A 27,153-nucleotide genomic window follows, 5' to 3' on the forward strand; every position below is an offset into this window, starting at 1 on the left:
ACAAAAACGTCTTTGAGTTATAAAAGATCTAAATTATACAAGCAGCAGAAATCCTGGATGGACAACATGATACCTTTTTAGATCATCTTTCACCCTCCCGGTGGTGGCACCATACGATTATGGATTAGGTTTCTTTATCTTTTTTTGTATCATGGACCCCTAATTTAGCCTTCTGCGGAATCCCATGGACCTCTTCTCAGAATAATCTTTTAAAGTGCATAACAGAGCAAACGGAATATTGCTCTAGCATCTGACCCCTGAGATGTTCAAGCATTTCCACTCTGTCCATCTCACCTCCCACTTCTGCTAAACTGCTCTGAGACCTTCCCTAACCTTCTTCAGAGAAAGTAAAGGAGAGACATGCAAGCAGGTTCGGAAATGATGTTTCTGAGATGGCAGCAGTGTCTTCCTTTTCTCTTCCTGTTGAAAGCCTCCCCATTTCCTAAGCCCTCCACGTTTCCGCAGATCAAGTCCAACCTTTCTCTAGTTCGATTTCCTTACCTTTCTCCGCAGCCCTCCGTCAGCCCAAACCTCCAGGCCTGCCCCTCAAGGCCCCGCCCCTCGAGCCCCCCACCCCACCCCGAGGCTCCTCACGGTCCCGCCCTCCCGAGGCCCCGCCCCCAGCCGCGTCCCGGTCCTTCCCCGGTCCCTGCCAATCGAGCTGGGCCACTCTCTCGTCCCCGCCTCCGAGCAGGAGCCCTGCCTGTCCCCGCTCCCCTCCGGGCCCCGGGGCCGCTGCTGCGGAAGGATGGAGCCTGGGGCCGGCGCCTTCTCCGAGGAACAGTTCCGGGAGGCCTGCGCCGAGCTCCAGCGGCCCGCACTCTCCGGGGCCGCCTGGGAGCTGCTGGTGGAGACCCAGGGCATCAGCGTCTACCGGCTGCTGGACCAGGTAGCTGTCCGCCCCTGAAGGACCGCCGGGCGGCCGTCTGCGGGGGTGGGATGGGGGGTGCTCCTGGGGGGTGGGGATGGGAGTGGGAGGTGCTCCCGGGGGGCGGGGGTGTGGGGTGCTCCTAGGGGGTTGGAGGTGGGGGGGTGGGGGTGGAGGTGGGGGGGGTGATGCCGGGGGATGGGGGTGGGGGGGTGGGGGGCTGCAACCGGAAGTCCGGAACCTGCGGGTCTTCTGGAGCTGAGAGAGCTAGCTCTGGGCTGGGGGTGCCACCAGCTGACTTTGACCTCTACGGGTCGTGGGGAGTGGGCACGTTTTCAGAATTTAGTCCCAGGTCTGAGACCGGACAGGGCCAGTGGATTGTTACAAGTTAATAACAGAGTGAAAACGAGGGTCTGCGGATTCCTAGCCCCACGCACTTGCCTGCAAGGGACCTGAGCCTCGCTCCCGGGTGGGTGCCAGAGGTATCTGTGTGGCGGGGAGTATGTTAAGACTGAGTCTAGGTAGGAAAGCGACTGGGCTCTTCAGAGAGTGGATGTCCAGGGTGGTGTGTGTGGCGTGAGGAGTGTGGCTGAGAAGGGACCTACCGTCGTCTCTAGTCATTTTACTAACTTGCTCCTTTTGAGTGCTGCCCCATTGCTTGCAAACTGCACGGAATAACTTTAGCCTGAAGAAAAAGTTTTTAAAAAGTCTGGGGAGAAGTTAAAGGGTAGGAGGAATGGAGTTACGGGTGTGCCCAAAGGCCTTGGGAGCCAGGTAACCGGCCAGGTGGAATGATGGCCAGTCATCGGTTGCTCTGTGTGGGAGCTGCTGCATGGTTAAAAGTCACCTTTAGGCAAGGTAAGTGAAGTGCAGGTTTCCTGGCAGAGACCAGAGTATTAAACTGTTAGAGAAGGGAGGAGCTCTGAATGTCTGAGTGTCCCAGGGTCACTGGGTACAACAGGATGAGCAGGAAGCTCTGTGTAGAGCAGGCAGAGTTAATTTCTGAGTGTCATTCAAGCATTTACCTTGCTGCAAAAATGGACATGCTTTCTGAAAAAATCCTTTTATCTTTTGGATAAAATCGTTTCATTTCCGCACCGGCCTCATCCAGGCATTTGCCAGATGCTGGCAGTTCACTGCTCAGATGTATATGTCTGGCCCCTTCCCCATCCCTTTTTTTCCTTGGCCTTTGTCACCCTGAGTGCCACCTCTTCCTGGAATTGCAGTGATCTTCTGACTCGCTTCTTGGCCTTCCACCCTTTCCCTTCCATCCTGCACACCTGAAATCAAGCACCTGAAAGAGACTGTGATCTCATCATTCCCCTTCCGCCCCTGTTGATTGCGTAAACAATAATACCTACAGTAATGGCTAACTCATTGCATGCTGTCTTATGCTCCAGGCACGGTTAAGTGCTCTGCAAGCACGGACTTGGTCCTCACATCGGTGCAATATTGTCAGGCACTACATAGACTATCACCTTATTACCAGTTTGGAAATGGATATATGGAAAGGTTAAGTTGATGGCTCAAGACTCACACTGGGGTTGGAACTCAGCTTGAGCTCCAGACCTGTGCTATGATACACTCCTCCACTGACTCTGAGAGAGGGCAAGTATGCCAGGTGGTCTGTGCTCGGGGGGCTAGGCTGGTCCAGGGCCCATGACTCCTCCACACCGGTCCTGTCCTCCCGTCAGCCCTGACCACTCCCCTCACGTCCCTTGAAGGGCTTGTGCTGGTTTGCTTTTGTGCCTTTTATCCCACAACAGCCGCTGCCTGAGCTGAGACAGAGTGTCTGGCTTTGTATTGTTCCATTGTATATTGATATGGAGCAGGGCCCACCTCCCTCCTGGGGGAGGATGGGTATTCAGAACTGTTCCTATCCCTATGAACCATAATATAAGTCTTATTTCCCCTGTCCTGGGTCTGAGGGCAGTCATAGTACATTGATATAAGTTACAAGTCTTTCCAGAGAACTCCCATAAGTTGGAGGCCATACAGTTCCCATAGGTGTGCCCTTGAGCCTCAGCAGCTAGGCTGGGGGCCACTGCCCATGGCCTCCTTGATCTGCATGTGCATTCATTCAGTGTCTAGAGACCCTGACTATTCAGACTATTGCCCAGGCCATTGCAGGTCAGGTTTTTCTTTGCATTTGTTATCATCTGGCTTTTTAAATTCCTCCGAGTGGACTTGTTTGGGGCCCGTTAATGTTAGCGGACTAGCAGGGGGTCTTATTGATCCACCTGACTTTTGATGGTGTTGCATTAAGACTTTACTTCAGTCCCATCAATAGACACATTATTCATCTTATTTCTTAATAACCATCTACAGATTTCCACCCTGCTGGAATGAGTCTCTTGATCTGCCTGTCTCTCCCTGTTTCTTGTTAATGTGAAACCCATAAGCAGAAGCTGAGACAGGTAATCCGATAAGGCTTCTTGATATGCTTGATTTTGTTGCAGTAAGGTTACATTTAGTACCCATACAAAAATAACCCTTTTCATCAAAATTCTTGCTAAATCTTTGTTGAGTAAGGGACATGTTCAATGGATGAATGTCCTGATTATGATAAAGGCAGTCCACCATGGCTTGCATACAAATCATATTAGTTGTTTCATCAGGGGTGTACCATTTGGAATTTATGGAATAAGAAGAGTCAGACAGTCCTCCTTCTCAGACTTTTCAGTGACTTTTATCCAGTTGAACCAGGCTGACTGTTCCACAGGGAATAACCTGCTGTGAGTCTGAATCAGGGAGGTGTGATCATGATCTAAAAAAGATGCTGTAACAAAGTTACTATCACATGATTTGAAAAGACTGACATAGAGGTACTTGAAAGAGTTTGCAGTGTAACAGATCAATTGTATTTTAAAATAAAAAAGATTGTGGCTTCCTTTTAGTAGACACAAATAATTCTGAATCTTGTTCTTGAGCAAATGGCTACTTTTGATATACACCTTTTGATACTTTTCCATTTTCTCTTTTGCTATTAAATCACATAATTTTAGACTTAGAAAGTCTCTTTGAAACCATTCTGTCCAATTACCATCACTCTTTCTTCTTTTTTCCTGCTTTCTTTGCCTGCTCTGTTTCTTGTTCTCACCTTCTTTTTCTCTCCCAAAGTTACAGTGCTAACTTATCTTTACATGGCCCCTTAGTAATACACATTTTGTAATACAAAATGCTATTACACACAAATTTTCATTTATCCCTCTCAACAAATATAGAAGATAGGTAGAGACACGTTTATTTTCCTATTTTATGGATGGTGGTAAGACCCAGAGCGAGCCACACAAGACCTCATAGCTAGTAACTAGACATGAACCAGGGCACTTTGACAAACTCAGTACCAAATATATAGCTTGCTTCAATTCAGAACTACATTCTTTTTCTGCAAGCTAAGCAAAGCTAAACCAGTCAATCCTGAAGGAAATCAGTCCTGAATATTCATTGGAAGGACTGATGCTGAAGCTGAAATTTCAATACTTGGGCCACCTGGTGCGAAGAACTGACTCCTTGGAAAAGACCCTGGTGCTGGGAAAGATTGAAGGCGGAAGGAGAAGGGGAAGACAGAGGATGAGATGGTTGGATGGCATCACCGAGTCGATGGACATGAGTTTGAGTAAGCTCGGGGAGTGGTGATGGACGAGGAGGCCTGGTGTGCTGCAGTCCATGGGGTCACAGAAAGTAGGACACGACTGAGCGACTGCACTGAACTGAAAGCAAAGCTAGTGCAACACTGCTATGTGCTATGCTATTCTATGTGGTGCTGTGGGAAAGAGCATGGATTTTGGAGGCAGAGAGTCTTGGGTTACAATCTCTGCTCTGTTCCACTATCATTCATTTATTTGGCAGATATTCAGTGCGTGCCTCCCACGTGGTCCTGCCTTGACAGACACTGTGCAGAAGCAGGGAGCAGGAAGTTGGAGCTGCTGGTTCAGTGAATGAGCTTCTTGAACAATAAACAGTATTCCCTGATGATAATAAACATAGTATATAATTAAATGGCAGCTAAAAATGCTACAAAGAAAGTAAAGTGTGATGAAGGGATACAGAGATGTTATGGGGAGGTGGGGATATCCAGGGGTGATGTGATGTGCTTTAGATATAGGGAATCTGGAAAAACCCTCTTCCAGAGGTAACAACTGAGTGGAGATATAAATGAAATAAGAGATTGCGTCCTGCAAATATCAGAGGAGAAATGGACCAGAGAGTGTTCCTCAAAGCTCAAGCACATTAGAATTGCCGGGGGAGCTCTAAGGACATCTCTCAGCCCTACTAGAGCCCCATATTGAATGGAGTTGAAGTGGAGCTTGGATGGTCCTTTTGAAAAGTTCCCGTTTCACATAGAGGCTGATTATTCTGTCCTGTCTACTTTGGTGTGTTTGAAATGTTTCAAAATAAAATATGTTTTTGTTGCTTCTTTTTGTTTTTTAATGTGAAAGCTTCCCAAGAGATTTTAATGAGCGTGCTGTGTTATAAACCATTGCAGTAGAGGGAACACTGAGTGCTAAGTTCCAGAGCCAGGCTGACCGTCCCTCATTTTCCAGGAAGAGCCAGAAGAGCCAGAAGGACGCAGGAGGACCACAGTGAGCCTGGTGTTGGAGAGTGGCCAGGAGTCAGACCCCACTCACTACGTGGGGGATGTTGGCCGGCTGCTATTTCATTTTAAAATCTCAGCGTCCTCATTTGCAAAGCAAGTATAATTCTTGCTTTTTAGGATCATTGGCTTCTTACAAACATTGAATGAAATGATACATGGCGGAGTGATTCTTGACCTTGGGCACACACTAGGCTCATCTGCAAAGCCTGTTAAAATTCACAGTTAATATCCTAGTCTGTTTCAGATTCAGTGCATCGGGGTGGGACTTGAGAGTTGGCTTTACATTTCTTTACTTCTCCTCCTTCTTCTTTTTAAAATTTTATTTTTAACAAATGGCCAGGTGATACGGATGCCCCATGGATTATACTCTGAGAACCATTGGTGTTTGGGGAGCTTCTCACGTGGTGCCCAAGATGCACCATCCCACGTGGTGACGCTGAGGCAGGAGAGGGAAGAGTGTAAAGGAAGAATATCTTACGGTGAAAGTAATGTCCACTCTAAGACTAACTCTTCCTGGTTTTTGAATTGGTGGCCACTTGGGAGTGGATGTGGTCCCCTGGAGAGAAGGGTCATCGTGGTCACTTGCAAAAGCTTTCCCAGAGATCTGCAGTCAGGTGTCCCTGGAGCTTTAGGCTGGATCCTATGCCAGTAGACACTGTGATCTGCCAGTAGATGGTGTGAAACTGGCACGCAGAGGCTCATGTCATTGATTTAGACCAAGAAAATATTGGTCTAGAAAGATCTGACCGAGGGCTTGACTTCTTACGATTTGAAACCAAGTGTCCGGCGCTGCGAGAAGCGGCCACCTTTGTCCTTCGAAAGGTCTTCTCATCAGTGAGTTTCGTGAAGAGCAGACAGTGCCTTCCCAGGGACTGTTCTACCCTGTGCTGTTGGTCTACTGAACTACTGAGAGCCTGGCGTGACCGGGAAAACTAGGTCCAGCCATGCTGCGTCGAGAGATACCGTGGTGTTTTGGAAGGAAGCAGAGATTAAACTGCTATGGAAACAAATATACCTCAGTGGGTGAGAAGCTCCCACTCTGATTTCCCAGATGGGATCATAATCCAACTGGCATCATGGACCTCTTCACTTCTGGATGACAGGACTGTTCTCCCTTTTCCCATTTTCTAGGTACCAGCATGATTGATGGAGCAGTTGATGCATTCAGGACACTTACGGAGCCGTTATTTACTAGTGGGTAGGACCAGCATGGCTTAAAGCTGAGCACCATATGTAGCCTCCTTCTACTTTCTGCCACTGGTGGAGGTCAACTCTTGTCTCTCTCTCTCTCTGTCTCTCTCCTGTTCCATCGCCCCCAGTGTAACTGGACAGATAATGTTGGAACCTCAGCTGTCACTTCTCTCAGGATGAGCTTGTGGTGTGAGGCAGCATGAAGATGCTGACCGATCGCAAGGTGCTGGTCCAAGATTTGAAGGCATGCCTTAGTGGGGAGGGGTGAGTAGGATCCCCCATGCCTGTCTGTGGATGTAAGTCAGACTTTGTATTCCACAGCTGGTTTTGGGCTGTTTGAATATACCCTAGTAAGAAGAAACCTCCAAAATACTGCCTCATGACCCATTCAAGCACTTTTTCAGAACTTATTGCGTGCCTGCATTTTGGTGATGCCTGATGAATAAGACAAAAGTTCATACCTTCCAGAAGCCTTAAGACAATAAAACAGGTACTTTTTATGCAGTGTACATCTGAGTTCCTGACCTGTACCATATTTTTTTTCTCCCTGAAAAGCTTCTTTTAACATTTCTTCCAGAGCCAAGTCTGCTGCTGATGAATTCCCTGTTTTTGTTTGTCTGAAAAAGTTTTTATTTCTTCACTTTTGAAGGACAGTTACATTGGATGTAGAATTCTAGGTCAGTGATTTATTTTATTCAAAATAGTATATATTTCACCCTACCTGCTTTTTTTTGCAGAGTGGTTTCTGATGAGATGTCTACTATAATTATCATCTGTATTCCTCTATAAGTCAAGTGATCACCCATTCCTTCCTGCCAGCTTCTTTTAAGATTTTCTTTTTCTCTTTGGTTTTCTGAATTTGAATAAGTTTTATTTAAGATTGTTGTTGTTTATCCTGTATGGTGTGCTCAAGATCAGCAGATTTACTTTGAAGAGTGGTCTGAGCTTAAATGGTAAACCCACATGTGATTCAAAATAAAATATAACATATTTGGGGTTTATAATACAAAGATTCCTCTCTTGCATGTGGAATTGCAGTACAACTCTAGTAATCCAGAGCTTTTCTGGACTGTATGTTTTTAGAAGTGGTGGTGGCAATGGTCTAAAGCAGGGATTGCAAATTTTTTTTTCTGTAAAGAGCCAAATAGAAAATACTTTAGGCTTTATAGACTAAGAGGCTATATATTGACTTATGTAACCGCTTAGAAATCTAAAAACTATTGTTAGCTTGTGGACTGTGAAAAATACCCGGCATGACAGATTCAGTAACTCCTGGTCTAAAATACAGTTTTGGTGGTTAATTGCTCTGAGGTTTTGGGATTTATGAACCTATAGCCCTAGCTGAGTCTCAGCTTCCTCATCTGTAAGCTGGAGATAATTCCTTTTCTGCCAGATTTGTGCAGGGATCCAATGAGAGGATACCTTTTGAAGCCCCTAGTAAATTAAATGGTGTTTGCTGAGTAGGGTGATCTATGTTCTCCTCTACCCATCAGGACCTGCATTATGCTTGTCCTGGTAAGACATATTACATAAAGCTCTTTCACTCAGAACCATCTGCTAGAATGGTCAATTACACGGTCGCCTTGGCCATAGCTGTGTATACTCTCCGGCTTGTGATTCCTCTAATACTGTGTTGGGAGAGGTCAGTGGCACTTTGAGGCGGGATCATAGGCTGTGAACTCTGCTGTCACATCGCTGGCTTCAAGTCCAGGTTCTTTTGCAACTAATGAACTTCAGGTCAAGCTTGTTAGTTGTGTGACCTTGGATGAGTTTCATAATCTTCTAGTATTAACAGCTGTATTTATTGAGGTATCATTTAAGTACCTCAAAATTTACTCATTTTAAGTGTATAGTTCACTAATTTTTAGTAAGTTTATGGAGTCATGCATCCCTCCCTGAGTCTAATTTTCAAGTGTTTGTGTTATCCCCAAAGAAACCTGTTCCCCTTGTGCAGTCATCTCCTGTTCCCGTTCCCAGTCTTACACAACCACCAAGGTACCTGCTGTCTCTGCAGATTTGCATTTTTCTGGGTCATCTGGGGCAGGAACACTGGGTTAGGGACTGGAAGGAACGTTTCCCGTCCAGGTTTTGCCAGCAGGAGTCATCAGCTGACCTTTGATGCATCGCTGTCATTTTTTACATAAGGATCTAAGACCCCTCCCAGCTCTGAGAGCCTGTGCCGTCTTTACTGAAATTTTCAGCTTGTCCTTTGGAGCAGTGGCTTGGAGCAAGTGTGCAGAGAGTAGAGCCGTATTAGAAGCCATCGTGGGGAGAAGAGGGCACAGCGTCCTCCTCTCTCTGGCCGTCCCAAGAGCCAACTGTAGAACTCGAGCAAGATGTCACCTCTCTGAGCTTCGTGTCATAGGATGTGACACCAGTCTCCCTATTGATACCACAGGGCTCTGTGAGATCACACAAGATAGTGAACATAAAACTGGAAACCGCACTGTATTTAGAGAAATAAATGTTAGCATTATTGAAAGAGTTTATAGCAGGTCAGAGTGACTGGACGGCTTCCGGTGCAGAATGCATGGCAGGTGTAGTGACGCTGACAGATCACCAAGGCAAATCCATTCCATGCTGAAAAGCCAAGTGTAAACCTGCCTGACTGTTTTCTCAGGCCCAAGGATATAGTGGGCCCATGGTGGTGTTTTTTTTTTTTTCCGTGGTACATAGTAGAAGGAGGTGGAACTTTCTGTAACAGAGTGTGTGAAGTTTCAGATTTCTATGCAAAATTAAATATGCTTCAGGTTAATGTCTATTAATTGTGTCCATTATCTCTTACTTCTCATCCTTAACTATTCGTTTTAGTAATGCTTATGCATTTTTGTACCATTTTAATGAATTTACATAGTCATATTTGCTATGTTCAGAAGTCTGATCAGTACTATTTTGTCAGTCTACTTTAATGTCAAGTAAAAAACAAACCTGGACTCAGAGTTGGAGGTTATTGTATTAGGAAGAATACTTAGACCATGAGATCCATGAGTTTCTCAGGAGTGAGGCAGAAAAGTCTTATTTTTTTTTTTTTTACAGAGAATGAGGAGTCAGTAAGACTGAAACCACATCTGGGGAAGTGAGGTGAAGGTGGTCTGCTGGAGAATAGAACAGAATATCTTACCCTGAGGCCAGTTTATTCTCAGCAGGGCTGGATGCTGCTTAGACTGAAGCTGGGCCAAAATTTAGAGTCTGGAGGAAGGGGATGCTTAACTAGTTTGGTTAACAAACATTTTGTGCCTATTGATCCTTCAAATAAGCAGCTTATCTGATCATTTGTGGGACCATCAAAGGGAATTTAGAGGTGTTGTGTCTGGCCTTGTGAGAGATAAAGGGTGTGTGTGTGTGTGTGTCTGTGTGTGTGTGTAAAAGCAATTCTTTTCTGATAAGCTGTTTTTTGAAACACAAAGCATGTGAGAGTTTCTTAATCTGTTTTTCAGGATCACATAACTCAAATAGAATTCTCAATAAGAACCTTGTAATAAGTAGGATTGTACTACTTGTAAAAAGTAGGATTGCTTTTAGCTGCAAGTAACAGACAACTGGATTAACAAAGTCTTAAACAAGTGAAAAGTGAAAGTCACTCAGTCCTGTCTGACTCTTTGGACCCCCTGGCCCATACAGTCCATGGAATTCTCCAGGCCAGAATACTGGAGTGAGTAGCTGTTCCCTTCTCCAGGGGATCTTCCCAATCCAGGGATCGAACCCAGGTCTCCCGCATTGCAGGTGGATTCTTTACCAGCTGAATCACCAGGGAAGTCCCCAAAGAGAGGTTTATATTTCTCACCTAGCAAGTAGTCCAGAGATCAGCAGTTGCTGGCATTGGATCAGTTGATCAACAATGTCAGTAAAACTCTGAATATTTTCACTCTGCTTTCTCATTTTTGTTGTCTCTTAATCACAAAATAGCTGCTGCAGCTGTAGACAGCATACCCATATTCAAAAGAAGAAGGAATTGTCTTATGGCTGCCTCTACCTATAGAAGAGATCAGGAAGGTTATTAGCTGTGCAAGTGGCCATAGGGGTTCTCTTAGTAAGAAAGAGCATGTATGCTGTAACGAATCTCCTGTTTCTTCTGGGAATTATATTCTGCACATGATATTAACTGATTCTCTACCATTGAATAATTCTTTTACCACTTGTAGTGTAGGAAATTACAGTATCCTGTAATTATTTATCCTGTAATTAGTGGATCATTAGAAAAGTATGTTGTTTTTCAGTTGTTCAGTCATGTCCAACTCTTTGTGACCCCATGGACTGCAGCACGCCAGGCTTTCCTGTCCTTCACTGTCTTCCAGAGTTCGCTCAAACTCATGTCCATTGAGTCAATGATGCCATCCAACCATCTCATCCTCTATCTCCCCCTTCTCCTGCCCTCAATCTTCCCAACATCAGGGTCTTAAAAAACAGTGGATATATGTATAACTAGTTCACTTTGCTCTACAGCAGAAGCAACCATCTACACTGCAATTAAAAGTAATTTAAAAAAGAAAAGCATGCATTGCATTTTACTTTAGATAAAGAAATTGAGCCATTCTTAGAAGTGTTTTTCTGGAGGACCTTCAGGAAAAGCCAAGAACCTCTTGAGTAAACTTGTTTAGAGTCATTTGTTGAAATGTTAGAACATTTCAAAACGTATCTGCAAAAAATGTTGCACCAGAATTATATCTCTAATTTGAAAGAGAATTACACATCAGTACATTGTCGAAATAAAACTAAGATTTATGCTTCCTCCTGCTAAATTATTTATACAAACAGTGGTACCTAGTTCTGGTGAGATGCTTCTTTGTTACTGGTGAGAGTATAAATAGGTAAAATTCTTTCTTAAAGATTTATAAAAAGTAAAAGGAGCATTAAAGTGTTAATGTCATTTACCCTAAAATTTATCTCTGAAGAAGCATTTTGCTTTCCTAATGAAGAAGTTAGAAATATGAACCAGATTTGTCCATTTGGAATAATTTTTCCAGCAGTGTTCATAATTGTGAAAATATATGGAAACAGAAATAACTTACAGAATAATAAAATTAGCTGTGATCACTCAGTTTCAAAATGATGTAATTAAAAATAGGAATACAGTCTGTTTATACTATCTCACTCCCATTTTATAACACATAGAAATATTTATTTACTCAAAAAATATGCCAAATATTATCAGTTGGTATTTGAGGATTATGAAGTTACATGTTTTAATTTTCTTTATTATTTTTGGCATCTTGTAATTTTTCTCAATGAATATGACTTACTTTTATAATCATGAAAATTTCATTATTAAGAGACATAACAAAAATGTGAATTTGTTTCTTTTGAAACAATCCCCTTCTTTTGAAAGAAATGAGGGGTAAAAATTTGCTTTGACCCAGAATTTGAGTGGGGCTACTCAGTGCTTGAAAAGACATTTTTATTGATGGCCTAGGAAAGGTGCCACCAAGCATTTTGCTTCTCTGGTGTTCTGGCATTTCTCAGTCCTGCCATGAAGGGAATGTTTAAAGGAAGTTGTCATAGTAGTTCATTTTTCGGTATTCGTGTAAGCCGCATCACTCTATTTTTCTCTTTCTAGAGGGCTTTCTGTTTTCTTTTCTGTGATATTACTGGAGTGAAGTCACTAAGAGCAGAAACTACATTCAGAAGGGAAGGGGACTAATTCCAGGAAACACTTTGTCTTAATTCATCCAGATAACCAAAGCTAAGTCATGTGAAGCTGAGGAGATCATTTTTTCTATACATAATTATCCCTTTTGCTCACTGTATAGAAAATCAGTTCAGTTCAGTCACTCAGTCGTGTGCAACTCTTTGTGACCCCATGGACTGCAGCATGTCAGGCCTTTTGTCCATTATGAACTCCTGGAGCTTGCTCAAACTCATGTCCATCAAGTCAATGATGCCACCCAACCATCTCATCCTCCGTCGTCCCCTTCTCCTCCTGCCTTCAGTCTTTCCCAGCATCAGGGTCTTTTCTAAGGAGTCAGTTCTTTGCATCAGGTGGCCAAAGTGTTGGAGCTTCAGCATCAGTCCCTCCAATGAACACCCAGGACTGATCTCCTTTAGGATGGACTGGTTGGATCTCCTTGCAGTCCAAGGGACTCAAGAGTCTTCTCCAACACCACAGTTCAAAAGCATCAATTCTTCGGCACTCAGCCTTCATTATGGTCCAACTCTCACAACCATACATGACCACTGGAAAAACCATAGCATTGACGAGATGGACCTTTGTCGGAAAAGTAATGTGTCTGCTTTATAATACGCTGTCTAGGTTTGTTATAGCTTTTCTTCCAAGGAGCAAGTGTCTTTTAATTGCATGGCTGCAGTCACCATCTTCAGTGATTTTGGAGCCCAAGAAAAGAAAGTCTGTCACTGCTTCCACTGTTTCCCCATCTATTTGCCATGAAGTGATGGGACCAGGTGCCATGATCTTAGTTTTTTGAATGTTGAGTTTTAAACCAGCCTTCACTTTCATCAAGAGGCTGTTCAGTTCCTCTTCGCTTTCTGCCATAAGGGTGGTGTCATCTGCATATCTGAGGTTATTGATATTTCCCTATATAAAGAAAATGTGAACGTGAAAGTCACTCAGTCATGTCCGACTCTTCAACCCCCTGGGCTATACAGTCCATGGAATTCTCCAGGCCAGAATACTGGAGTGGGTAGCCTTTCCCTTCTCCAGAGGATCTTCCCAACCAGGGATTGAACCCAGGTCTCCCGCATTGCAGGCAGATTCTTTACCAGCTGAGCAACAAGGGAAGCCCATATCAAGAAAATGGGGACCCAATATTATTAGTATTGGGCCCAATATTAGTATTAGACCCAAGATTAACAGTATAGAAAATGGGGACCCAATATTCCTGAACAGAAGAGCATTGTCTGTCTCTCTGTTGGTGCTGATTTAAGTGTATGGGTGTAGATGTGTGTTGGGTATAGCCCCTCACTATCTTCCCCTGTGTGAGTTTGAGGGGAGAGGGCAGGAGGAGAAGCTATTTCTCCCTAGTCCTGCCCTTCCTGTGGGGCATCCAGGGCACAGCACGTGGGTGGTGAGGCATGCCAGTTTATCATTTGCTGGTTGGAAACCCTTGGTATAAAGCCACATACTTTTAGAGCTAAAACCTTATGAATCAAGTTTCAGTGTTGCCTTCAATTACCTGCCAGGTACTTTCATGTACATCTGAGATCCCAAACTGGGCTGTATTTATCCCACCTGAGTCAGGAGACCCTTGAGGCCTCAGGATCTTTAGAAAGATTCTCCATGTTTATACCTTGATGTCACATAATTCTCTGGAACAGTGTTTAAAAAGATAAGTTCATTCATGTTTGATTAGTCAATAGGATTGCTTTCACACCTGAAAGTATGAGTATGTCTTAAAGTTTCATTTTTGTTTGTTTGCCTTTGCACCAAAATTAATCTGAGCCATTGATTTTATCTTAATAATAGATCCTTTTGACAAGGTGGGATTCAGGAATTGTGAGCTGCCATTGTACAGAGTGAAATGTATAATGTCACCAACTCCAGCCCAGAACCCTCACAGAAGAGTATACAGCTTAACATGAAGAGAAATCTCTTGTAATTAAGAATACAGAAATGACCTTTGTCTGAATAAAAGGGACTAGTATGATTTAAAGCATTTAAAGCTAATGTCTCTCTCCCTATTCATTTCTTTTATACATAAGTCATTTATAGGAAAAAAGGAGCAGTTAATGAAAAATCCTGTCTTGGAATTGGTAAAGCAATGTGTTGGCTTTCATTATGCCCGTGGTTATTTGAATAGTAGTCTGAATGCTGGGTGCTAGCTGCCTGTATGATGCACCCACGTGGGTGTTTAATAAGCATCTCAAACTCCACCTGCCCAAGGCAGAGCTCTTGGTTACCCCACAGCCCACAGAGACCCTCCTCTCCCATATACCTGGTTGCTCAAGAAAGACCCCAAGAGTTATCCTCAATTCTTCGCTCTGTCTGTCCCCACAGCCCATCTGCTGGCAGTTCCTATTGATACTGCTTCCAAAACGTGTCACTGAATGTCTGGCCTCTCCCCATTACTGTTGTGACCTCCCTGTCCAGTCACCGTCATTCTTTTTCTGGACCGCTGCCCCGGTCTTCTGGCCCGTCTCCTTGCTCCCTCGTGATCTGTGTTCTACCAAGCAGCAAGAATCATCCTTTAAAGGCTGCCCACCCCCATGTAAAGTCATTTCCCTGTTTGAAGTTGTGAGCCGGTTTTCCACAGTAGTTAAACTAAAATCCTGACCCCTGTACCCTGAGTGGCAAAGCCCTTTGGACGCAGCCCCGCTGCCCCTCTGGCCTCAGCTGCGCCAGCTCTTCCTCCTCCCAGTGCTCTGTTCTCTGAGTAAGCCAGCCCGTCAGCCTAAGGGCCCTCTCCCAAACCCGGAGTGGGGTTTCCTCATCTTCCTATGCTGACCTCCTTCTAGCATTTAGAACAGACTCCTTGGATAAATTCCTCACGGAGATATTTCCTGAACACCTGATAAGATAAAAGTTTCCACTAGCTCTGCTCCCCTGGAACTCAGGCACCATTTGTCACATGACGCTCTTTTATCCTGCTTAAATTGCCGGGATAACATATAGCCATCACCAGCACCAGTGCCTAAGGCCGGTTTTATAGGACTGATGAGGACAGGCTCCCGTCTGCTTTTTCACCACTGTGTCACCAGGACCAAGGGAAAGTTCTCAGTGTTATATGAACAGGTGTTTTTCAGATGCTGTATAGTCTTAACACGGCAATCAACAGGTTGTTTCTGCCTGTTCTGTTTTTGTAGCAGACTGGATTGTATGCACATAAGGTCTTTGGTGTTCTGGAGGACTGCTTACCAGATCTGCTTGCAGATGTCTATATGGACTTAGCCTATAGGAAACAGTGGGACCAATATGTTAAAGGTGAGTGACACAGTTTTTAAAAACCAATTAGAAAGTAGAATCCCATGTTACTTATTCTAGCCATTAGTAAGCAAAAGGTATAACTTTACCGTATTTTTCATTTTAAATTTGAGCAAACGCATCTTAAAGTGCTAAGTCAAATGTGACTTTGCTGTTCTCAGGGTTTGTTCCTTGCGTACTACTAAAGTCACTCTCCAGTTCGCTCTGACAGCTCCTTTGTTCTCATATTAAGTGGTGTTGTCATCCATAAACCTAGGTGATCATGGAAGGCTTCTTGGAAAAGGTGGTACGGAAGCTTTGCTTAAGAGGTTGAATCCACATTTTATAAGCATCAAGATTTCATATATATTTGTACATGTGAGGAGGTGAGAGGCTGAGAGGTTTAAGGGCATTCAAGGCCGAGGGGATGGCATGAGTAAAGTAGAGAATGCATGAAGCAACATAAAATGTTAGAAAATTGTGTGCAATTGAGTAGTTGGGGAGCAGAATCTGGAACTAGGCTGGAAGGTGGGCCCAGAGCCCCAAGGACCTAAACTGACCACCAGGCTAGGGTTCCTCAATTTTTCCCTGGAAGTAATGGAGAGTTATGAGCAGTGATAGATAGAGGATCTTGCTGCCACTTACAGCAGGGAGTAGTTTCTACCATCCCAGTCAGTCACAGTGAAATAAATACAGCTAGCCCGGGGGCCAGAAACCCTGACAGAGCCTTGCTGTGAGCAGGATTCTTGGTTGCAAGAAGCAAAAGCTAACAAATGCCAGTGTGAGAAAAGGAAGAAGCTTTTTTTGGTTTGGTTTATTACATTGAAAACGGCGTGGGTGTCTCGTTCCAGGTCAGCTGCATTCAACACTTCACTTCTCCAACTTGACTCTGTTTCCGTCTGTGTGGACCACGTTATCAGTCAAATTCTTGTGTCATGACAAAGATGCCACCAGAAGATGCAGGCGTACATTCTCACAAAGTTCATCACCCCAGAAGAATAGGAATTTTTCCACTCATTGCATTCAGAATCACAGGACAGGGTCTAATTGTCTTAGCATTGACCATGTGCTTGTGTACTGGGGACATTTATCATGATTTTGGGTCGCTTGGTGTTGTCAAATAGGTTTCCTATGAAGGGGGAATTGTGATGCCCCCCTGTCAAGGGTGAAGTCAGGCGTTCCCTGTCCATTTCCCTGGCAGCCGTGGTTCAGTCATGTACTGTGGACCTTGGTAGTTTCTGCCACGTGGTACTTGGCATCAGACGTCCCCACTGGAATAAGGTCCAGAGGCAGCAGCAGTTTGACTTCTCTGGAGTAGTCCTGAGGTTCTTAACCTAACTCTAGTCCTCCTAGATCTTCTGTGAGCTAGCTGACAGCCTTTATGAAAGCACTTTTGGCCTAAACTTACAAGAGTGGCAATCTGAGCCTTGTCCACACATGCCTTCCCTAAACTAATCACCATGGCCATGTCTCGCTCAATTTCCCAGCCCTGTAATTTCCACTGAGTCACTTCTGCTTAAACTACATAGGGATGGAGAGAAAGGTGATGCTTTGAAGGAGAATGAGATGCTGCTACAGGAACAAGGGAGTCAAAGCCAAGCAGGCAAGGCAACAGATATCCACTCATTCCCTTCCTTTCAAGGGCAGCTTCACCCTCTTGAACCAATGGACTGGCAAGCTCTTTACCCATGGTCTGCTTCTAATAGATTTTGTTATTTCAAAAGCTAAATTAATTAACACATTGACAAGGTCAGTACCTTCTAAAGGGACTCTTTTGGTTCCTCCAGTGGACTTGGCTTGGCTCCTTCTCTAAATGGTTAATTAGGAGCTTCCCACACAGCTTAGAAGCTTCATAGCATTCTTTTACTATCTCCTTCCAATTGCTGATGCTATTTGCATGCAATAGCATGGTGGATTAGTCCCTGTAACTGTGACAGAAAGCAACATGGGAGATAGGCAAGAAATTTAGAGTTAGCACAGTTAGGCCACTTTCTAGCTTTTTAGGAAGGACACTGAACTCTCTGGAACCTTCATTTCTCAACTGAACACACCAGACTGGGTGGCTTAGTCCCAGGACACCTGTACTCAGTCAAGAAGTCTGAAGATGGGAGTAAGGGCCCAGCAGTGTGACTGTTGGTAATCTAGTGACATCTAGTGGTTCAGTTCAGTTCAGTCGCTCAGTCATGTCCAACTCTTTGGGACCCCATGGACTGCAGCACGCCAGGCCTCCCTGTCCGTCACCAGCTCCTGGAGCTTACTCAAACTCATGTCCATCATGTCGGTGATGCCATCCAACCATTTCATCCTCTCTTGTCCTCTTCTCCTCCTGACTTCAATCTTTCCCAGCAGCAGGGTCTTTTCAAATGAGTCAGTTCTTCACATCAGGTGGCCAAAGTATTGCAGTTTCAGCTTCAGCATCTAGTGGTTACCCAGATTTTTAAACCTGAAATTGTATTTTAATTCCTAATTTGGTTTCACTGAATTTTGAGACTGTGCTATATGATGAACAACTTTTGTTGGGTTCTTTTATTTTTACTGCATTTTTATATCTATTAGACTCTGCCTGTTGGCAACAAGCTTTCAGTGGTAATGAATCTATCAGACTTTTTCTAGAATTCTGTGTCTTATGAGTTAGTGTTTTATCATCCCTAAAGGGTCGGCAGCATATCAAAGCTTTTTCTTAATTGAAACCAAATAGACTTCCAGATTCAGTAACTTCTTTGTTTTTTTTCTTTTCTTAGAACTCTATGAAAAAGAATGCAATGGAGAAACAGTGGTCTACTGGCAAGTGAAGTACCCTTTTCCCATGTCTAACAGAGATGTATCCTTTCCAAAGGTGCACCCTTACTCAGCTTTCTAAAGTGCTTCTGTGCTCTGGGACCATCACCCAGTGGTGGTGTGTCCAGCAGGTGTGGACAGCGTTGTCTTTGACTCTTGCAGAAGCATCTGCTAAAGCTCTTCCTTCTTGTGTGGCTTTCAGAGACCTCAGAGTGTGGCTTCTGGACCTGACAACATGGAGCACCTATAACCATGGTCACAGGAAGGCAGCTCACACTTTCTTGAAACTTTTCTGGGAAGCCCTTGTGCCACAGAATTGGGGATCTAAGAACAACTTTTCATAAAGAGTATTCAGTACATTCCCTCAGTCTATGGAGGAGAAAGCCGGGACCCAGAGAAGTCAGGTGACAGAGGCTGACTTACGCAGCAGCCGACTGGGGGCCGAGCTCAGCCACCACCTTTCCAGCTCTCTCCTCCTCCCCTCCTTCCTGATTATTGGCTCTGGACACTGTGTGTTATGTTTTTCTGCTTCAGTCTCCTCAATTATGATATGAAGCAGTTGAATAGATGTGGGGAGTTTTAGCTGACACTTCAGAGTTCTGTGACGCCCCCTTAGGGCCAGGCTAGGAGGGTTTGATGGACATTTGCAGGGTAGACAGATTGGGTGGGGGTAGGTATGATTTTGACCTACTCTTTTCTTCACTCATAGCAGCTGATTGTTTTACACATTGAATTTCCATAAAGAATCTTTTAAGTAAAGGATCTTGGAGATTTAAAAAAAAAAATAATGCTTGGAAACCACTGCTGGATGACTGCTGGAATCTTTTCCAGCTGTGACATTCTGTAAGCCTGTATACTCCTGAATAATTGTGCTCTAGAAAGAGAGGGGGCGTGGGGGTGAGTGTGGGTATTGTTCCTGTGTGATTGGTTACCCTGGCTCGGCCACATTACAGACTCCATAAGGGATTATTTCTTGGCACAATTCCCACAGACTGCTAAGCAGTTTGTATACAGGTGGTATGTATTTCAGCCAATTGTGGTTACTTAATCCTTTAGATTTTACATGGTTTTCTCTCATCCTGCCAGAACTGTGCAGGGTAGGAGCCATCGTCCCCCTCAGACAGGGAAGAAAACTGAGGCCGAGGGACGTTCAGAACTCTGCTCAGCTTCTCAGCAGGGTCTCACCATTATGGGCAGCAGACGCAGGTGTGGACCCAGGTCCAGCTGTGTCCAGAGACGGTGATCTGGACCAGAGCAAACTCTGACCTCACAGGACCCTGTGGGGGGGTGTTCTTGGGGGCAGACTCTTGGGGCTCCTTACAGTTCTGCTGCGTTGTCTTTCCAGTGCCACTCAATCCCGTGATGAGTATCTCAGTCTCTGTATCTGCAGGGCTGTTCAGGTTTTGAGAACAGAGAACAGTGTAGGGGAAAGGGCAGTAGTTTTGGAGGGAAGGCTCCCAGGTTGCGTGTGTGCTCACTGGTTTGCTGCGTGACCTTGGAAAATGCCCTTCACCTCCTTGGGCTTCAGTGAACGGGTGCTTCTCCAGTCCACCCTGGACCTGCCAACTGCTGAAGGAACCCTGTGAAATCGCAGTTAATCTATCGATTGTTTCCTCAGTGAGAGTCAGGGGACGTCCGTCACGTGAACTGAGCGAGCTGTGGGATAGTATTTGCTGAGGAAAAAGTGAAAGGCTTGGGAGGGAGGAAATCCAGAGCTAAGGCAGCATCATTCCTTCCTGAAAACATGTAAGCACTTTACTCGTCAGGGAGTAGCATGTGGGGGCGACAGACGTCCCGCAGCATGCCTGGGGAGGGCCAGACCACTGAGGGTGCCACAGAGGCTCAGCTGGCCTGGGGCTGTGGCCATCGCTGCTGCAGTAAGTGAAGCTGTATTATACTTTTACTGCCTTTTGGATTATTTTTAAGCATTAATTCCTTCTACTATGAAGCCTACATTTCTACCATTAGAAAGTCCAATGAACGTATTAAAGAGCTGAGCCCTCTACAGCTATGAAAGTCTCACCAGGGTTTGGAGGCTGATCTGGGTTCACATACAGATTCCATCACATTAGCTGGGCTATGGGATCTTCTGCAACTTTCTTTACTTCTCTGTGTCTCAATTTCGTCATTTATAAGATGGGAATATTTACACTGAATTCACCGGGACTTTCTTAGTTTCAGAGCTGATGCTAAATATAAAGCACATGATATATGTACGTGATAAGGACTCAGTAAGTGGTGACTCCTGCTGTTTTTTAAAATTGAATTATCTTCCCTGTAATAGTGCCATAGACATAGTGGCTAGTCTGTGAGTGTTTATTGAGATGAAGTGGCTTTGTGATTCTTGGTGAACCAAACGCAGTGAGGCCATCTGCCTACTAATTATTTGGTTATTCATGTGTCTTCCTATGATTGCCAGCTGTAAGCATCCTTGCCTGACCATCCTCTGTGCATAGAGGTCAATGATTAGGGCCTTTGCGGGAGGACAGAGAGCAATGACCCTATTGTCTAGTGAGTGATATTCTGCTTCAGTCTCTCTCCCATGCTCCCACCAAGCTTATCTGCAGGGCAGCGTTTCCCTCTTTTCCTGTAGAGGGAAACCAATAGCAGGAAAGCTGAGTAGCACACCCAGGATCACACAGCTGGTAAGTGACCAATTGTCTGAGATCTCATTGCCTTCTTGGAGAAAGGAGGACTGGGCTCCCCGCTTAACTAAAGCAGCAGGGAACCAATCTCCAGCGGGTAACGCATCCTCTCAAATGACGACGCCAGGTGGGAGGAGCCCGACTTTCCTCAGGTGGGTGGGCAGACGGGGCGGGACCGAGATAACAGAGCAAGGGGGCCAACACCAAGCGGAGGAGTGGAATCATGTGCCGTTGTTTCTGCTGCGGGCTTTCCTTCCGCTTAGCATCTCAGTGCAGGCCTTGCTGTTGTGCCTTGACCGGCGGTGTAGTATGTTTACGTGCGGCAGCGGCGGGAGCTGGATTTTGAAGGGCGGAAGGTCCACGTGATCGTGTCCCAGAGCACCTCCGAGCCACAGATTCCAGAGAAGTCGGGTGTGATCCGGGTGAAGCAGTACACACAGAGGCTGGCGATCCAGAGCGATGGCAAGAGGGGGAGCAAAGGTAAGAAGGGCGCACAGGTTGGGGTACCTGCCAGGGCTGCAGGCGCCTAGAGTGCAGGATGCTGATTCCCCGGGGTCAGAGACTGGACACGGGTCCAAAAGAAGCAAGAGAGAAGCAATTCACCCCCAGGAGCTTGGGTAGACTAGCATGTGGATCACTTCATTCTTTACTGACTCTTGCATTGTCTAGATGAAATTAGGACACCCAAGGGAACCAGAAGGTTTAGAAACTCACTTTGGGAAGGTCCTGTACATGCACAAGCTGGACAGGGGTGGCCAGGAGGGCTGGTGGGACCACCTCTGGGGAGGCAGCTCCTCCTCAGCAAACACCCAGGGACTCGGAACCTGTCTGCCTTGAGTTCCAGCCTCAGAAGACACAGTGGGGGCAGAAGTTCCGTGTGGCCACCTACTGACCTGGAGTGGGTGTGGACTTGAGGCTGAAGCAAAATCTAAACTTAGTTGTGATGTGTGTTAATAAGATGTGCCACTTTGGGCATGTCATACACTCTTCTGAATCTTCACTTCATTTATAAATGAGGGTTTAATCTTAACAACTTCTTAGGATTAATATAATTAATGAGAGCCATAATTAAATGAGAAACTGTGTCTAAGTGTATTGCTTGCCAGGTGATTAATAAATAGCCACAGAAGGTGCCTTGGCTGTTGTTCACAATGTTTCTGTGTATGTCTCCTGTAAGGCACGGCAGAGGGGCCAGTCTCCTGGAGTCCTTGTGACCCACCTCCTTACTTTCTGGGCTGGATATGAAAGTGGAAGGTTTGCAGGGTTTGCAGGTTCCCTCCTGAATTGTTCTCTCTCTCTCTCTCTCTAGTTTTCATGTATTACTTCGATAATCCTGGTGGCCAGATTCCGTCCTGGGTCATTAACTGGGCTGCTAAGGTGAGACCCCAGGAAGCAGGAGGGGAGGCGTGTTTGACAGCTGTTGACTTAGCCTGTGGGGCTGTCAGCTTGAAGAGCTGTGCTGTCTCAGGCCTCATGATGCTCTTTTATGAAACACCTTGGTTGATGGACTGTGTTAGGCCTGGGGTGGCCAATACCCAGGACAGAGGCTGGGACAAAAGACAAACTTTAGAAGGAACGCCAGCCCCACCCTGCTTTGCACCAAGACCCCTCCAGGATCACTGTCTGGAACCTCCCAAACAGTAGCCTGTTCCTTGTAGGAACAAGGGTGCCTGTGGACCCTGTATCTGCTCATGGAGGAGTTAGGCTGACCTAGCTCGGGAGACAACCAACTATATTCAAGCCTGGAGAAGTCTCCAGGTTCTTTATGGTTATTTTGTTTTTCTGTAAGGAGAGGGAACCCCAGTGGTACCCAGGTCATTCGAGACTGCCTAGAACCTAGAATCATGCTGACCATTCAGCCTGCTTTGTAAGGTTCTACTTACTGGGGAGAGAGCTCACCAGTTCCCTGGGAGAGTGAAAAGGCTTTGAATCAAACACAAGATGGTTTGAATCTTGGCCCTGCTTCTGACTGTGTAATCTAGAGAAACCATCAATTTCTTCCCCCTTAAAAATGGAAATGGATAGCTCCACCATATAGAGGAGTAAATAGAACAATGTGTGGGGAATTTCTTAAACAGTGATCAACACTAACTAAAGGATGGCATACCCACTCTTGCCCCTCAATCCTTATCATTGTCTAATTTTATAAAGCAAGTCTTTCTGCTCATTTCTTTCCCCTGCAATGCCACTTCTGTTTTATCTTTCCTTTCAAAAAATGATAGCTCATAACTCTCTTAGCTTTTTATTAGGAAAAGCCAAAATGTGGCTTTGTAACAAGGTCTTACAACAGTGGCCCCTGCCTTACCCGTGTCCTACGTCTTCCCTTTTGTCATCATCTGTGGCAACGTGCTGTGGAAATCTGCTCAGGGCCCCTGTTGTCATATTTATATTCCCAAAGCCATCTTTCACCTTAGCCACATCCTGAAGAATCAGGAGTCATCGCTGTGAGGATGCAGACATGACGGTCTCCTTTCCTTTGCAGAATGGAGTTCCTAACTTCTTGAAAGACATGGTGAAAGCCTGTCAGAACTACAGGAGAACCTAGGGGAGGAACGTGGGAGCTCCGTGTCCGTGGGATGCTGTTCATGGAATGATGTCTCTGGAAGTGCGACAGCCACCGATGCTCAGCCTGCCTTCCTCTTTCCCATGCTCAGAGGCCTGCACACTCTCTAGCACTTTGTCCTCGAGCGTGTTTGCCGGACATCTGGCTTCCTTTCCCAGTCTCCCCACCCCGGACCCACTGCCTTTCTCCACTGTGGAATGCGGGTCAGATTATAGAAACCTTTGTTTGTTCTTAAAAAGTGGAATCCTCAGTAGGGAACACAGTCATTCCATTGTGCCATTCTAGGGGGATGGCGAGTGGAGGACTAATAACGCTGCCTAAGAGTGACTGATCCCAGTCAACTGGCTCCCTCCCATCTGTGAGTTGTTGCAATCTGGGAGGGTGATTTCCTACTGAAGTTTCATTGCCTTCAGACCTGACTGTCAGGGCTCCAAGACTGGAAGACTCACGTCCGTTTGCCTTATGCTTTACTGACTTGGATTGCCTAAATTGAGATAATCATCTACTAAGTCCCTCCCCATTCCTAGTTGGGGAGGATCATAGGCTGTTCTGATTTCAAACCATTTTGATAAACATTGCAGAGCTAACTGTGTAGCATGATAACAATTTTTTCTCATCATCCGTGTTTGGGTTTTTTTTCCCCATATGCCCCTGGGGAAGGCTGTCCATACCTCACCAGCTCTGCTTTTAACTGGACACTGAGGCATCAAGGCAACTGTAGCAGATAACAGAAGGCAAACTGCTTTGCACATAGCATTGAGCTAAAGTGTCTTTATATGGAACAAATGAATTTCCCTTCTGAAATGGTTGGAGACATTGAAAGGATAGGAGTTCACAGCCGGAGAAAATGTATTAGTGATGTGGTTGACTCTACACCTTTTTCTCAGGAATTCTATCTAAAGTTATCTGCCTCTCCCACTAACCAGAAGACTTCCCTTTTCCTACTTTTCTCTTGAATTTTGGAAGGAAAGATATTCTGTAGACAAAGGCACAGCCTTATAATCTCAGGGAAAAATTTTAATCACTTCTGTATGATGGTAACAAACCTTAATTACAGGGCCTAAAATTTCAGGCTATAAAGCTGGATGTGGGAGATTTATTAAAACAGGATACCTCAGACTGTGTCTTTTCTCTCTGGAAAGGGAGGTGCATTGAATACCAAATAAATACAGAATTACTTATACTTGTCCTGTCTGCAGTCTCCTTTCTGCCTTGTTCCCTGAGAATGAGACTGTTAGGTCTCTTTGGTTTGCAAGTGAAATCCATCATAACTCATAGCCCTGAACATAAAAAGGGATTTTAGGCTCACTTATATGCAAGGCCAGGTATAGAATGGCCTCAGGTAGGGGTTGATACAGATGCTCAAACTGACATTAGGAATCAACTCTGTCCTTCTTTAGGGTTTCTTTAATGTTGGGCCGTGTTTGGTGGCAGGAACGCTGCTAACAGAAAGTGAAAGACCCGCATCTTCCCGAGTTCACATTGAGTCAATGAAAGACAGCATTTCTTTGCAGTTGACTGTGAACCATCCCATGATTCCCTTTAAACCATGTGTCAATCCCTGCCCTAGACACTGGTCATAGGGATAGAGTTATATACATAAGGGAATGCTTCATAAATGTATCATTAAATTATCACTATCAGTAATGTAGCTGGAATTTAATTTTAGGTAAAGTAAATCTGAATGTCTTATGTAATAGAGATCAAGGTGATATTTTTTTTAATGTATAAAGTCATTGAAACACAAGCACTAGGATTATAGTCTTTGAGCAAAGACTCCACATGAAATGGTGTCATGCAGACTGTATCTTTAACAGTGTTTAACAATCTGCTAAAAACACTGAGAATACTAAGCATCCTTAATTTCTTGGTAAGGCGATTTAAAAAAATCACCTAGCTTGCTATAATTAGTAAAGGCCCTTTGGCGTTCATGCTTGCTAAGTTGGAGATGACAGTGCTAAGCAGCGCTGAAAACTGAGATTGTGTGGGGACTAAGCTAGCAATCCCAAGCGCCAGCGACCCCAAAAACAGACATGGTGCCATGGAGGTTTAGCTGGATTCTTCAGGTTCTGACTCTGCAGGGTTTGAATATATCATTTGGAATTTGAAAGTTATAAGAGTATTGTCATTCATCTAACCATTTGCTTCATTTGTTTTCTCATGTCTGTCTCTCTGAATAGATAATAAGGTTTTCATAGGTAGAAACCCTTCTTTCACTTAGATTACTGACCTCTAATGGAGTGTATCCTAGTCACTCAAATGGTATCTAGTGAGTGACTTTAATGATTTGGAGAAGATTGACCAAATGACACACCACCCAGAAGGGAAAATCTATTCAGATAAAGACATTTGATTTGATTACATTAAACTCTACTTTAATAATTTAACTCAAGACGAATTATTTCCCCAAGTCATCATTTTAGTGGTTCTAGGTGCCGTAGATCTCCTGAGTCTTTTCTTGAAAGGCCCATGCTAAGAGGTGGCTTTCTGGCGTGGCTACAGGTTATACTTCAATGTTATGGAAATGGCTCAGTCTAGACTGAGTTCAGTTGAGATTAGTCAGGATTTTAGGATTTTCATGATGAAAGTAGCATGACTATCACTGCTAAATTTTCTTCCACAGGTGAATTATTCACACTGCATAGCAGTTTAAAGCTAATGACGACCTCGGAACTGAGGAATTCCAGCAGAGGGTCACTTCCTAAAAATGTTCCTATGTCATAGTGAAGGCCCTGCCCTAGTTCCCTGGCTGAGATTCCTCACCCAGAATCCCCACCTCTAATGCCTGCCCTTCAAAACTCCTTCCCAGCAGGGTTTGAAAGAGAGAAAGCAGGAAGAGCCCATTCAGTTGTCATGTTCCTGGTGGCACTGCCCAGTCGGCTCAGAGAATTATCTTTTAATGCTTTGAGATCTGTATTCACTTCACAGATGTTTCTCAATGGTCTGGCACCCATCTGGCCAGGAGACAGGCATGGTAGACCATGGGATGAGTGAGACACCCTTGGAGTCACCCTCAAGGAGCTATGATCTAGTGAGGAAGACACAGTGGGGAAGCTGTTAAAGGCTGATGAGTTGTGAGAAAGGGCAGGTAAAGTGAGCGAGAGTCTAAACCTGGGGCACTAACCAATTCTGGGGGGTCGGGGAGAACGTGTTGCAGTTGGCCGGATAGAGGTTGGAGAAGAAAGCTATTCCACATGGAAGGAACCATTGCCATAAAATCCCTCAAGCAGGAGAGGCAGTCCTGTTGCAGGACCGTCTGAAGGCCAGTAGGTCTGAGCAGTGAGAGTGGAGGAAGGCATCTGACGTGTGGCTGAAGAAGCAGGCAGTGAGGCTGCGGGAGATCCTGAGAGATACGGCAAGGACTTTTACTTTATACCCAGAATACTAGAAAGCTTTGGAGGATTTTAGGCTCAGCAGTGACCTGATAAGACATATTCAGTCCGAATGGCTGCTCACTCCCCCACGGATCTCCACCATCTCCAGCATTGCTCCAGCACCACCATGGTGCTCTCCAAGCTGCGGGAAGCCTTGTCATCCCGAAGCCTCCTTACTGTCCAGCAGTGCACTTAGTACCCGCACCCAAACTAGTGTCTAAGGTGGAACATCAGCCTATGAAGTTTAAGCAGAGAAAAGGGACGCAGGGAACATCCATGCCCA

At 45.0% G+C, this 27,153-nt stretch overlaps 1 protein-coding gene across 4 annotated transcripts; it reads left to right on the forward strand.

Moving 5' to 3' along the window:
* The first annotated feature begins 663 nt into the window (after positions 1 to 663).
* On the forward strand, positions 664 to 24,679 carry LOC133056810 (phosphatidylcholine transfer protein). Of its 4 annotated transcripts, XM_061142584.1 has the most exons (8): positions 751 to 889; positions 7,064 to 7,149; positions 7,237 to 7,336; positions 15,414 to 15,531; positions 18,252 to 18,331; positions 21,242 to 21,413; positions 22,243 to 22,310; positions 23,416 to 24,679. In XM_061142584.1, the coding sequence occupies exons 4-8, from the start codon at positions 15,489 to 15,491 to the stop codon at positions 23,476 to 23,478; spliced, it is 426 nt and encodes a 141-aa protein (XP_060998567.1). In that variant the 5' UTR covers positions 751 to 889; positions 7,064 to 7,149; positions 7,237 to 7,336; positions 15,414 to 15,488; the 3' UTR covers positions 23,479 to 24,679. The 4 variants fall into 4 exon arrangements, with proteins under 4 accessions (XP_060998566.1, XP_060998565.1, XP_060998564.1 ...); XM_061142582.1 differs by lacking the exons at positions 7,064 to 7,149; positions 7,237 to 7,336 and having other exon boundaries at positions 666 to 889; positions 15,417 to 15,531; XM_061142581.1 differs by lacking the exons at positions 7,064 to 7,149; positions 7,237 to 7,336 and having other exon boundaries at positions 669 to 889.
* Positions 24,680 to 27,153: the final 2,474 nt, after the last annotated feature.

This window comes from Dama dama, chromosome 5 (assembly GCF_033118175.1).
Source record: "Dama dama isolate Ldn47 chromosome 5, ASM3311817v1, whole genome shotgun sequence".
Lineage (NCBI taxonomy): Eukaryota > Metazoa > Chordata > Mammalia > Artiodactyla > Cervidae > Dama > Dama dama.

Coding starts and splice junctions, on each gene's coding strand:
- LOC133056810 (XM_061142581.1), top strand. CDS start 749: ATGGAGCCTGGGGCCGGCGCCTTCTCCGAGGAACAGTTCCGGGAGGCC. Junction 890..15,413: donor TCTACCGGCTGCTGGACCAG/GTAGCTGTCCGC, acceptor CTGTTTTTGTAG/CAGACTGGATTGTATGCACA. Junction 21,414..22,242: donor TGGCAAGAGGGGGAGCAAAG/GTAAGAAGGGCG, acceptor CTCTCTCTCTAG/TTTTCATGTATTACTTCGAT.